The sequence below is a fragment of the Pelophylax lessonae genome, assembly GCF_965119305.1.
Source record: "Pelophylax lessonae genome assembly, chromosome: 1".
In the NCBI taxonomy this organism is placed as follows: domain Eukaryota; kingdom Metazoa; phylum Chordata; class Amphibia; order Anura; family Ranidae; genus Pelophylax; species Pelophylax lessonae.
This window is the reverse complement of record NC_138768.1, coordinates 258,284,509-258,299,258: the sequence shown is the minus strand read 5'-3', so window position 1 is coordinate 258,299,258 and position 14,750 is coordinate 258,284,509. Positions and strand designations below refer to the sequence as shown.

General features: G+C 40.2%; 1 protein-coding gene across 1 annotated transcript in view; it reads left to right on the top strand.

Annotated features, from left to right (window-relative positions):
• The first annotated feature begins 3,044 nt into the window (after positions 1–3,044).
• Positions 3,045–14,750, top strand: part of LOC309556078 (uncharacterized protein) — a 116,420-nt gene continuing 104,714 nt past the window's right edge. Inside the window, exon 1 of the mRNA XM_082258396.1 lies at positions 3,045–3,207. Coding sequence (XP_082114522.1) covers positions 3,136–3,207 — 72 coding nt within the window. The 5' untranslated portion in view covers positions 3,045–3,135. The remainder of the gene's footprint in view (positions 3,208–14,750) is intronic.

Sequence of the window (14,750 nt, the reverse complement as noted above, 5' to 3'; positions counted from 1 at the left end):
CTTCGATTGGATTGCCAAAACATTTGGGCAATGGAAAAACCTTCGCCACTTTGATGCGTTTTTTAGTCCCAAAAGGGATCTCAGTTTCAGCTATTTCTGATGGAATACCCTGTAACCTTAAGGTCTCTTGAACAGATACAATGAGTGCGTTTACCAACGCTTCCTCTCGGGCTATGGCGGATGCCGAAACATCCTCCTCACTGTCTGAAGAGACAGGACCCGAGACACCAATACCAGATGAAGTACCTGCAACTGCAGAAATAGGCTCAGAGTCTGAATCCGAGGTTTCAGATAATAAGGGGTTAGGCGGGGGTCGCTTTCTTGCGCCCTGTCCCTGACAAGCCACTTCCACCCGGGACACAAAAGTTTCCATAATAGCTGACAAAGATTCAATTGTCAATGGGGTGCTGGAGGATCCCGCAGACCCCTCGAGGGGATCCGGAGGAGATACATGAGTGGCAGGGTCCATGTTAATACAGGACACCTTTGCCAGCAAAACAAAAAAACTTTTTTTTTTTTTTTTTTTTTGTGTGTCTCCCCCTAGCGCAATAGCGCCCCTCAGAGTACCTGCTTCTCGATCCCAGAGAGAGAGAGAGGGACCCCCAAGGCTCACCAACCGATGCAGTGCAGTTTCCAACAAACTGCAGCCAGCGTCTGTCTTACACAGACTGGAAGGAGCTGTTTGCTTTTTCCCGGGCAGAAGGCGTGGCTCCGCCCCCTGTGTACGCCTTCCGGCGTTCCCAGCCCTCCACGAGGTAGCTGGGCTCACAAAACATGGCCGCCCCCATAGAAGAGACATAAGACTCCAAAAACATGGCGGCCGGCGTGACCTGAGGACATACATGCATTCGGTCTACGGCAAAATGGCGGCGGACCGCCGATATCGTCTTCCCAGCACATCCACCTGCACTCTGTCTAAGAGGTGACATATGGATCTACAGAGATACACTGCACATAAGGTAGGATTATACCTCCTATGTCTGCTGTAATGTTACAGTCTGCTGGGTAGAGTGTTAGCTCTTGAACCAAGTCCACTTCCCACAAACACATGCTGTATTACAAGGGGGACTTGTAAGTATCAGATATATACTGACCATATATGGAGGGGCCCATAATATATACTGCCTCATAATGAGGAAAAAAGGGAACGTTTACTCACCATACCGAACCGACAGGCACCCTCTCTTCACAATACCCTCTCCACCGGGGTGGGGGTTTGTGGACGCCTCGACTCTCTGGTTCCTGGCGTCCAAGCGAGACTTTTAACTCGCAAAGTCAGTCCCTTCACTGGGACTCCGTCGCGGCCGACCCAGCGCGGAGCTCTGGTCTGCACGCGCTCGTAGGCAGAAAACCGGGGTGACCACTGGATCTCAACATCCAGCCCGTCGCCCGGCCCCGCATACTTACTTGAATATGTCGCGGCCGACCAAGCGCAATGCCATGGTCTGCGCGCGCTCGTAGGCCGGCTGGGGTGACCACAAGTGTCGCCCAGTCCGGCATTTTTGCTTGAAGATCTCACAGGAAAAAAACACTGGAGAAAACTACCTAAAAAATGTATTTTTCTTAAAGAAAAAAAGTCTTGCCAGGACCAAAAGATCCCAGCAAGGAACTTAGGTCCTTACTCCTGACTAGACAGAAAAAAACTGATTCCCTGTAGCAGAGAGAGGGAGGATATACCCTCAGGGACTGCCCCTAAGGTGGAGCCAGAACGTTTTGTCTTTCTGCCTAGTCCTACTCCTGCGGAGACAACATAACCCAGCTCTTGAGAATCAAGAAGACTACGTCTGTCAATGAGCGATAGAGAAATTGATTTTTCTATTTATGGAAAGGAAAAATGCTGCAAGTAAACATTTTAAAATACTGTAGCTAGGTTGGTGACAGGACCTTTTTGGGAATCAGAACCCCATTACCTCATGAAACAAAGGTAATGTTTCAGTCTAATTAAAGTTTTTTTTAGAAGACTGCAGGTAAAGGAAAGGTACAGCCAAAGTTTGTTCTGCTCTCCTGTGACCCATTTTCAGCAGACAGCAGGCTGAAGCTCGGGCCGGTCCAGGCTTGTGAAAGATTGCGACCATATGGTCGGGATCCACCCACATGCCTAGACCGGCACCTGGCTCAGCCTCTTAGTGAACCACTGAGAGCCATAGCTGGCCGCTCCTGCCCCCTCCACAGCCCAGCACTCCAGGGAGTGTGGGTGTGGGGGCAGAGCAGAGAGCTGCTGACTGGCTGCTGGCTGGGGACAGATGCAGCATCAGACTGATGCTGCATCCACCTAGGTAAGTGATTATGCCAAAAAAAAATGCATACATTTCTTTTTAAAGGATAAGCTCACCTTTGGTAACATATTACACCTGTATTTATGGTGTAACGTGTTACTAAAGAGCACCTGCCAACACCCCCTGGTTCTACCGCTGTCTCCTCACACTCGCCGTCAAAATTTAATAAGAGTGTGGCCATGTGGGGCTCTATCCAAACAGCCGCGACATTCATTCACAGAGTTCTGTGAATAAATAAACTACAACTACTGTCTGCCATAGCAGCAGACGGCTTATAATTCTCAATAAAATGGGAGGGCGCTGGTGAGTGCTCTGGTAGTTCATTGACCTTCCTGCTCTTCAGTAACTGTCTGCCAGTATGGGAGGTACAGGCAGACAGCTATACTGAGAGTCTGCAGGATCCTGGCATTGCACCCGCAATTTACCAATCACATGAGCAATGCTTTGCAGGCTCCAGAAAAAAAAATAACCAATTCCCCTTTTTTTTGTTCAACTACAAAAATATGTACTTTTATTTATTTTATTTTTTAGTGATTTAAGCCTTTAAGGCTTGCCCTCATTGTGAATTCTCAGGTCATGTTAGGCTATTCTTACTAGCCGCACTTTGTTTTGTTTTTTTGCAGGAGATCTGCAGGAGGAAGAAATACAAATCCTATCTAGAAGCCGATTCCCCGAGTGGCCGGCAGAGGGCGCAGCGGCTGTTGTCCCAGTACGGCAGGTAATTGACCCATGTGGGGAGGGAGTGAAATTGAGAGTGGAAGGTTGAGCCAGAGAGAGGGGTCCAGGGTGGGGAAGCCAGTGTCTAACAGACCTCCGAGATTCACATCACTGACTCCTCTGCCTTGAAATAGCTGCCGATATGAGGACAGCTTCTGCAGCATGGATTTTCCTGGCAACCTTGTTCCTGTGGAATGCAGAAACAGAAAGCAAGGTATTTGCATCTCTGCTCAGCAGTAATGTACCTTTTTCAGGTGTGCCTGTGCAATTAGAAGGGACCATCCTTTACCCTGGACATGACTACAAATAGGGATTTAAAACATGTCAGTGCAGCCTCTGCAGAGCTGGAGTCACCTCTGGGCTGTAGGTGTATTGGATATGGGCTTTACTGGCTTATCATTTATATCCTAGGACAGGAAACCTGGGGGGGGGGGCAGGAGATAATTTCCTGAATGAGCAGGATAGTACCAACAAAAGTATGTTTACCATCCTGTGTTTTGGGTTATTTACATATCTGGGAGGTAAAAACAAACTGTATGCTCATCAGATCAACTTCTGCTGATTTATATGTATTTGCCTTATTAGATGCGTTCAGATCCTCTAATCTGCCCCTGGATGCCTAGAATTCTGTTTTCTCTAAATGCATCTAAATTGTACAGTATTTTACCATTCAGCGCTCATTCACACAGACACTCTAGTTCATGCAGCGTGATTAGGCGCCTTGTTTTTGAGGCTGAAGCTGCATTCAGGCAGCCCATGTTCCTCAATGGAGAACCCCTCATCCTAATGTGACAGGCATGCAGGGGTGAGCCCTGAATGCACATTGTCTGCGGTCAGGGCTGCTCACACGCCCCTGTCATAATAGGATATGCAGCAGTGTCCGTACAGCTGCTGCATCCCCACATAGAGGGACATGTGCTGCCTGCACGCAGCTCCAGCTGCATAAACAAAGCAGTCATTTGCGCTGTACGGGCCACAGCGCTTGTGTGAATGAGCCCTAAAGGGTCCATTCACATAGTGAGAGGTCTGCTGGTGTTGATGTGCAGAATTGTAAACAAAGTAAATTGCCTTGTCTTGCATTGGGACTGTGCTGGGCAGTCCCACCACACCGCCCCTAAAATCATTATGCTGATTTATAACCGTTTGGAAATATGCTCTAAACACAGGTTTGTCAATACCAGTGTGAATAAGGCTTAATCGAAACCTGGATGCACAGGATTCTATTTTTCTATAACCATAGCTAAACTGACCACACCTAAATGCACAATGTGAATGGTACTATTAACAAAACATTATATGCATTTAGAAATAATTTAGAAATGTCCTCTTAATAGCATTTAACCACAATTTTGGTTGTGCCCGTGTGATTGAGATTTTTCTTTTTTTGTGCAAATTCACACCGTTGCTATGCAGGAAACCCTGCGAATCGGTGCCGGTTCCTGCATCGCACCAGAATTGCACAGTGGTTCACCCGACATCTGCAAATCGCTGGGGGTGTCAATGGAAAGTTAATGACACCCCCAGACTGGTTCACAGATCACAGTGCAAACTTTGAAATGGTGCAGGAATCGGATCTCAAAGGTGTGAACACCCATGCAATCCGATTCCAGTGCGAGCCAAAGAAAGGGCCCTGCACCATTTTGGTGCAAATGCGATGCGATTTCAGCCATACATTTTGTATGGCTCAAATCATATCGCATAGACATTGCATGTGATCTGCACAGCAATGCGGTGTGAATCACATGCGATGTCTGGCATCGCACTAGTGGGAACCAGCACTTATTCTTTTACTACACTTTTAAGACCCCACATATTCAGTTTGGTTAGCCAGAGTACTGGGACTATTTTTTTCCCCCTATAAATTAATAATTATCTCCTGTGTTTAATTATGCTTTGATTTCTGTGGACTCCAATATTCAGTACAGCCAGGTTTGTCGTAACTTATGTGAATGAAGGCTGCGCATTCATGCATCATTTCGAAGAGTGACCATTTGGCGCACAAGTCAGTGTTGCTGCGGATGCTGAATACTATAGGGGAATGTGAGTGTATGCATCGGGAAGTGGGATTTTGGAACCCGAGCCAGTTGTTCCTCTTGCTTGCCTATGACTGCTGTTCTTAATCAATTTCACGCCTACCTTAGCCAGAGAAGTGCACCCCCCTTTGGAATGCAGTCCAGTTATTTGAGGACACGGCTGCATTGATTCTGCAGCTCAATCTAATTAAAAGTGCATTGCCTTGGCTAAAGAGCTTGAGGTGGGCAACTAAAACATGTTTTCTTCAATGAAAGTGAATTTTCCTGTTCACCAAAATCAGGGTAAATCTGGAACTTTATGCTGATGCTTGTGAATTCAGTTTTATGATAATTTCAGGAGATAGATCTGAAATGTATACATACAAATTGCTAATATTTGTTTCAGCTAAATGGTACAGCAGTAATATTGCTGGTATATCAATAGGTTAGTGTAGATTCCTTTTAAATCTTTGCAGTGTTCCCAGAATCCCAGTCTGCTAGGATGTCGTAGGAGAACCATCACAACAGTAATCATAACAGTCAGTCTTTTCATTCATAAAATGTCTAGCATGGTCAAAGGGACGTGAAATACGATTTAAAACAACAATTTGACAGATTTTTCGACACATTATCTTTAGAGAAAACCAATCCAAAACATTTTCGAATGTGAAAAATAAGATCATAATGGGTTTTTTAATATTTTGTAAAGGAGTTGTGTTTTTTTTTTTTTGCAAACAATAAATCTTAATTTATTGCTTGCAGATTTCCTTTTCACAGTTGTATTTCTTTTGGGGTCTGTCACACACATACATACATACATACATACATACATACATACATAATCTCTCAGTCTCTTTCTTATTCATCTAGATGGCTTTGCATTTATTAATAGGCTCTCTACTTGCAGCTTTATTAAATAAAGTATAATATAAATAAAACAATCCAGGTCAATAATAATAAAGCAATGTGATTTTCTTATAGGGAAAACTACATGGGCTACAGTAAAGCTGGTAACACATGGCAATTAAAGTCACATTTAACCAGCTCTCACAAAATTCAGTTGTCTTTGTTATTATTAAAAACTACTTAAAATTGCTAACAAATTGTCATATAGCCATATTTTGCTCCTTCCTTCCCCTAGAAAAACAAAGGCAGTATAAAGAAATAATACTCTAAGTAAAAACATATTTGCTGACTGGCTAAAACACACGGGATGAGAGAAGAAAGCAGAATACTATTCCCTATCTTGTTGTTTGGTGTCTATACATTTCCCATTTCTGTGAGCAATGTCCATATTATACATGTAACAGTGGTGTGCAGAACATTGCAGCTCAATGAAAATGGCGTGAACAAGCCCTAAGCCATGCTCTTAAAGCGAAGTTCCGGCCACAGAAAAAAAATTTCAATGAACATACCCCCGGGACAGTCAGGGCTAGTACATTCCACAATGGATAGCCTCTGATCTGTCCTGGTTCGCACTTACCTTTTAGAAGAAATACTTACTTTTAAAATTTCTTCTCAAGCGCTGCCCAGAAGCTGTTTAGCAAGGTATGACGCGCCTACACCGGAACTGACGTCGGAGCAGGCGCATTGATTCCTGGGAGCGATGACGTTCAGCTCCCAGGAATCATTGCAAAGCGGAAGTGACGGCGCGGGCCGCGGACGCTGAGGGAGGAAGTGGAAGAAAGGCGAGTATATTTTTCTGCAATTACAAGGTAAGTAAAAAAAATAAAAAATCGTAACTACCCATTTCTTTTTCAGGTGAGCTATAGCAAGCGGATGGCCCAAAATCGACTATGTCGATTTTGTGGCCGGAACTCCGCTTTAACAATGATATGACGGGTTCCCTTTAAGATTTGTTTATTGCTGCAGGGAAACTGTGGACACAGCTGTTTCTAAAGAATGGCCTCCTAAAAGTTCTGCCTACATAAACACAACAGCTTGTCAACACAGCTGTGTCTACAGTTCCCAGTAATTTTCCATTTTAAACCCCAATTATATGTTCTTTCTGGAACTCTCACACACACACACTTGTTTGTTTTACACCAACTGATCCATGTCCCATCATAAGGTATTGAGCCGTTGATAATCATATTAAATATAAAGGCTTTTTTTTCTGTGGCTACCTATATTCTATATAATTATTTTCTATCTGATTTGTTTGCCATACCTTTCATTTAAAAGTCTAACTGTGGGAGAAACAACAGACATAGTCAAGTAGAATAATTACTACAGGATAACATCCAAGATAATTGACTTCACCCTCCCCCCATGTATTTTTTGTTAGTGTATAATATGTCTTGCTGTATGTTTGGCATAATGGATATATTTGTTCTTCTATGACTCTGTAAAAGTGCCTTTTTTCATGTTGATGTAGGGAATGAAAATTTTATGGCCTAGATTACCTAAAACGCAAAGAAAATTTTAGTTCAGACTTTCACAAAGGGGAAAAAGTAGGACTTTTACTCTACATGATTAGTTGGTTGTAGTCAATACAGGTTCACTTTACGCTTTAGTGAATCGCATATACTATATGGGTGAATCCAAGAATTCAATGTAAAGAGTCCTCATTAAAAAAAAAAAAAAACATGTACAAGCTTTTGTTACTAAGTTCACCTCGGAACTGAACAATTTGCAGGGAATTAACCTTTTTTCCTGTGAAATCAATTTTTTCGCCATTAAAAAAAGCGTACATTTACTTCTCAATTAGCAAAGAATGTTGTCTAATTAGTAAACTATTGCTACTTGCCATTAATTAGTGAAACCGCAATACAGGCTTGTCCCTTTGAATGGTTGCATTAGGATTCCACAGAATGGGGTTATCAGATCACTCAGACAAGTATAGGGGTAAAACCCAGTCTCTGGGAAAGAGATGGCAGTGACTTTCCCTGAGCTTAAAGTGTATCTGAACCCGAAACCAAAACTATAATACAATGCAGCTTACCAGTATTTGGTATGGTGACAGCACTTGTTTTCTTTTTAGAAGCTTCTTTTGCTTTATTTCAACATGGTAATCTTGTAAACACCACACTTCCTGTCTGTGTGTGGTGAAGTCACTCCTCCACTGTATCTATGGAGGGAGCCATGGTTATCACCCTAGGCTGTTATTCTGATATGGACTACAAACATGTCCTTATCTCTTCATCTTCATTTTACCTTGGGGGTAGGGTAATTGGTAGTTTACAGAAGATATCTAGGTTGGGAGACATTTGTAAGAATATTTAATAATTAATATCTTGCGCTCGTACTTATGTCAGAATATTTATACTGCTCTGAATATAGCAGTGTATTTATTTATGGTTAATAAGCAAAGATCTGTGAAAAAGGAGAGTCTCCACTTATGCCATAAATCAATGTCGAGAATTCTTTTTAATTGATTAATTTCTTTTTAAAAGCATATACCAATCTTAGTGAATACAGTCTACAGTGTGGAATATATATAAAAATATTTATTCGCCAGACATGCAAACACGATATATGATCAAACAAGAAGTGACACAAAAAGATAACTCTACAGAAAAAATACTAACTTCAAACAATCAATGCAATGTGATGTTTAGCTCAATAATGAAAATGAAACTAAAACAAAGTGAAAGTAAAACGAAAGCAAGATTACCATTTCTGCCCAGGTATAGTATAAGCCATAAATTAATGTTCTATATAAACAGACTACAATGGTCTGCGAATCACAGGGCCCAAAGTCATTCCACTGCAGAAGGAATGAGAATAAGCCATGCAAAACGGAAGACTTAAAATTGCAAATAATGCACTTAATCTGATATTAATAAAAATGTATAAAAACAAAAATCAGCTTTTTAGAGAAAAATATACTATGGCTTATACGGCTGGGATTGTAATCTTATTACCCTTAAATATGCAATATAAAACATATAAGGAAAGAATAAACAATTGTTGAATAAAATCAAATAATACAGCAAGGCATAATTACCACACTTAAGATGGTGTTACCAGAGTCCTAAGATGGATGCCAGTGAGGGAGGAGTTTCCTCCAAGTTTCAGATGAATGATGTGGATCAGGGAGTATGTCTGCATGAGTCTATTGAAAAATGTAATAGCGTGTGTGGTGTAAGTGTGAGGTGTGTTGTCAGTAGTGTAAAGTAATGTCCTCTCTCTCATCTGGGTTGGTCTTTTATATGGTAAGAACAAAGAGCTATAAAAATTACCATAAGTAAAACCCAGAGGGATGAAACATTATCCCAATTGGTCGGGATATTCTATACCTAAACTAGTGAGGTCAGAGACACACCCCTTTTGATAATTAACCCCATACTTGGATAATAAAGTTAAATGATTTCTCTATATGTGAGATTAATCATATAACACAACATAAAACTTTCTCCAGACTCCCAGTACATACATAAATGTCCACCTGTATCTCCATTATTCACCTGGGCAAGTAATGCCATTTCAATAATTATATTTTTAAGACAATATAATATTTTTATATGGAAATATCTAAAATTATCTCAAGACTGCACCTGGTATTTCGCCTCCAGAGGGCAGTATCGTACCGTTCATTAGATTTTGTATTTAACATAATTAAAACAATTTGTTATCTGATGACCTATTGACCTGTCGGCTAGTGAAAAGCAATTACTTATTTGACCATGCCAAAGGGCTGTCAGATATAGTCTAGGTTTGGGAATATTTACGACACCTTGAGCACTAAACCAGTCCAAAGCAATCCTTATATAAACACTCCTACCACATGCCTTAACATGAAGTAATTTGTTTTTAAGACGCACAAGTCCTTACACATCATAGAAAAGTATACTTATATATATATATTATATATCTAATATTATATAAGTATCAAGTTCACACTTCTATATTAATAAGAATACAATGTATTATCGTTAATATACATCTTACATATGATGATGTTTTCTATAAAAACTTATATGGTTCATCTTTAAATGTCTGCTAGAATATACTGAGCCATTGTCTATTGTTAAATACCTATAGACAGACTGAGATATCACCCCCTTTAACATAGAGTCAGACTGACTAAGTTTTATCTGATCGAGATGTCAAAAGGGATCTTATTTACGATTACATAGAAATACAAAGATCTCTGTTGAAACCATAGACCCTTTGTAAGCCTGTGAGAGACATTTTGTTTAACAAGTATATATGAACTTTGTTTCACCTTAAAAACAAGATGGAAGCCATTCAGAATCTCTTATGCATTATATGAATACATGGCTTTTAAAATCACTTTTCTTTTTACCTATTATTATTTTAATCAACCCCCAATAACCCCGACATATCCCCCCCCTTTCTTCCCAGTAGACAAGTGAGCAACTTAGGCCTATCTGGAAAGAAAGCTTTTTAAGGAGTAGTAAAAGAAAAAAAAAAATGTCTTGTTCTCTTTTTTTTTTTAAGAGAATAGTTCATATTGGGAATTGTTCATAACTCTTAAGTACAGCGGTAAAAAAAAAATTTGAGAAAAAAAAATCAGTTCAAAATATCAGTTCGTAGCGATTTTGCAATGTTAGCTATGTCACCAACTGTTTCTTGTTAGTCTCTTTGACTTCTGATCTCCTAGTAAAGAAACTCAAATGTTCCTTGAAATCTGCATCTCCAGCTTGCAAAGTGTTAATGGAGACAGAAATTAACTGCTGCGATGGCATTGGCAATTACCATTCAAAGCGCAGTAAAACAACGTTGGCAATCAGGAATCAGAGAAATCTGTTTGGACGTTCAACCTTGGATGTTGGTTGGATAATGAATGGTTTCAGCATGGTCTAGAGTGTCATACACCTAGACTGAGGTTTTGCTCACATGTGCAATGCACCATTCTCACATCTCCTTCAATTGAAAACAGGAGGTAGTGCGATTCCTCTCAATGGATTTCCTCGGATCAAATGCACAAAGATCTGTTGAAACAAATCTTCCTCTCCGTCAACAAGAATCTGTGGCGTCTCGCAGCTTGATTCCTGAAGAGGGATCCGATTCAATGAGGGGTTCCGTCTTGAGCGGAGCTCTAAGGAGAGATGACCCATCCGATCGCTGTGTCTTTGGCAAACATCATCGTCTGTACCAATCAAGGACCTGGCATGGAAGGTTAATCTGTTCCTATTGGATAAAACATATGGTATGAATATACATTCTTATCAATTGACATTTCAATGCGATGTTGGTACCCTAAGCTTTCTCAGAGTTCTCCTTTAATCCACCGTGTGATCAGCCCTTTTATATGAGCACCACGGAAGGTGAGACTACATATGCGACCTTTCCTAGGGCGACTGACTTCTGGGGCTTATTAACATGGTATATTTATCGCCATGGATACTAGGCATTGAACAATAATACAATATTTTGTTTAAAATTTACCTACTACTTAGGAGGAAAAATATGATATCTCCCCCTATGGGGCATCAATGCAATTTAGTGTAGGCAATAAAACTACCTGGCATTGAGGATTCCTTCTTGGTTACCGTATACAACCTTTAACCTCTTGACTGCATTACGTCATTAGGGTTTGATCCTCCTTGGTATCACCGTCATTGGCGATTTTTTGAAATGTGTCCGCTTTGAGCGACCTGTTTGAGTCAGAGGGATGAAGTGACCACTGAAAAATAGGAGGGTAGTTAGTATCTCACAACCAAGATCCCCCCCTGACAGGGATTTCAGGATCCTCAATGCTGTGACCTGGGATAAAAGGGTGTTAGAACCTCTGCATCCTATGCCTCTATTCAGTGTATCCCTTTGATTCCTGCCATTTGGGCATTAAAGGATTTTGTGGCCCTTGGCTGGCCACAGGATTTGTTCCTGAAGAGGAATTATTTTAATTCTGGGCTGCAGTGCCCAAAGTGAACCAAGTGATCAGCCGATCCAACTTGGCTTCTACTCTGCTGAAAACTTTACAGAGTTGAATTATTGGCTCCGCCTCCTGCGGTGCCTATATCTCTCGGGTTCAGACATATGGGACAGATCCCCATCAGAACCAGTTACGCGGTTCTGGCGTGAGGTCTGGGCCTTAATGTCACTTGATTTTCCCAAGGATTTTGGGGATCCCTAAGATGGGGCAAATCCCTATTTATTTGTGGGTGTCCCCCCCCCCCCCTTGTTAATGGGATGTCCGGTGTCCTCCTTAAGGTATCCGGTGTTCCCCTTGGGGCCTAGGTGGCATAACTTGCTCCTTTGCCAAACATATTATTATTATGTACATGGGCAATGCATCAAAGCACAGGGATTTAAATTTCAGATGGTTGTACTCAGACCTTCATTGAAGGGTGTTAGGCACTTTTGAGTACAGTAATAAAAAAAAAAAATTCAATGGGGCTTTGGTGCTGTGTACATTTTAAATTGTAGATAACAGCTCTAGCAGCATTTAGGTTTTTGTATGGGCTGACTTTTAAATGACATCCTGCAGGCACAACACAGAAAGTTGTTTTCATAGGCCTCAGGGTAATCAATAATGTTTAAGACAATGTCTAAGGACCTTTTCATGACAAAAATCAGGACAGTACTCTTTTTAAAAACTTTTTAAATTCTTATGGAGGTTTATGGTGTCTTTTTAGGGGTGCTAGTCTTTTTGCAATGACCTGATATGACTCATACCTATTTATGCATGGCTGCCCAATTTCTGCCCTCCTATATTAGGAATATGGCTGGGGTAGGACATGGACTCTTTGCCTGACTCCCCCCCTTTGTCTGGGTCATAACCAACAGACTGGGAATCATATCTGGGTCTATGAATAATTACATCATATTTAAAATGCAGGACTAATTAACATTACCCTTATTGCATGGACACCATGACACTTATGGAACTCTTTTATTTAGTTACTGATGAGTTCCTGTCATTATTTTGAACAGTTACATTTTTATTATTATTATTTTTAAATTTTCCACTGCTGGTTACTCGGCAACTTTTTGCTAGAAAAACATTTTTCCTTGCTCAAAACTTCCTAATTATTGCATTAATCATTTACATTTCACTTTCAATGGTTACTTTCATTACAGCTTCCTTGATAAAATTTCTGCCACAGTTCTACTTCATTTTGCAGTTTCACGCTACATTCTCTTAACTTATGTGTCCCAATAGAGGTTACTTTCACCTGCTCAAGGAGGTTCCTTATCTCATTCTCTCATTTATTTGGAGTGGAGATTGAAACTTTACTAAACTCCTTTTTGCTGAGCCTTGTGGTGCAGTTCCTCATAAAGATACAGTAAGATTAGCCATGACCAAAAAGTATGTGATCACACTTCCCGATATCTTTTGGTGTTAGATAAGCTATTGGTGAGTTCATACATACAGGTTGTCCTCTACCCATGTCAGATGCCCTTTATTGGCCCAACGTCTGAGGATTTTGATATATGACTCTAACCAGCATTTACATTTTCCACCATTTCAGACTCAGAGAGGTGTTTCCACACATTTATGATCTGTGCCAAATCTACTGGGGTTGTGGCATTACCACTAGGGACTCACACCTTGCCAGAGTTGGCAGCGTGAACATTTCCTGCTGTAGACATTTTTAAGGCATTTCTATCACATTCAAAATTAATTTAAAAAATTCCAAAAAAAAAAAATTTTTTTTTTTTTTTAAAGTTATTGATTATGTCACCTGATCAATATTTATGATTGGCATATGTAAGAAATCAATAATTATCTCAGCAGTGCCTCCATTATATGTAAGAATATTTAATAATTAATATCTTGCGCTCGTACTTATGTCAGAATATTTATACTGCTCTGAATATAGCAGTGTATTTATTTATGGTTAATAAGCAAAGATCTGTGAAAAAGGAGAGTCTCCACTTATGCCATAAATCAATGTCGAGAATTCTTTTTAATTGATTAATTTCTTTTTAAAAGCATATACCAATCTTAGTGAATACAGTCTACAGTGTGGAATATATATAAAAATATTTATTCGCCAGACATGCAAACACGATATATGATCAAACAAGAAGTGACACAAAAAGATAACTCTACAGAAAAAATACTAACTTCAAACAATCAATGCAATGTGATGTTTAGCTCAATAATGAAAATGAAACTAAAACAAAGTGAAAGTAAAACGAAAGCAAGATTACCATTTCTGCCCAGGTATAGTATAAGCCATAAATTAATGTTCTATATAAACAGACTACAATGGTCTGCGAATCACAGGGCCCAAAGTCATTCCACTGCAGAAGGAATGAGAATAAGCCATGCAAAACGGAAGACTTAAAATTGCAAATAATGCACTTAATCTGATATTAATAAAAATGTATAAAAACAAAAATCAGCTTTTTAGAGAAAAATATACTATGGCTTATACGGCTGGGATTGTAATCTTATTACCCTTAAATATGCAATATAAAACATATAAGGAAAGAATAAACAATTGTTGAATAAAATCAAATAATACAGCAAGGCATAATTACCACACTTAAGATGGTGTTACCCGAGTCCTAAGATGGATGCCAGTGAGGGAGGAGTTTCCTCCAAGTTTCAGATGAATGATGTGGATCAGGGAGTATGTCTGCATGAGTCTATTGAAAAATGTAATAGCGTGTGTGGTGTAAGTGTGAGGTGTGTTGTCAGTAGTGTAAAGTAATGTCCTCTCTCTCATCTGGGTTGGTCTTTTATATGGTAAGAACAAAGAGCTATAAAAATTACCATAAGTAAAACCCAGAGGGATGAAACATTATCCCAATTGGTCGGGATATTCTATACCTAAACTAGTGAGGTCAGAGACACACCCCTTTTGATAATTAACCCCATACT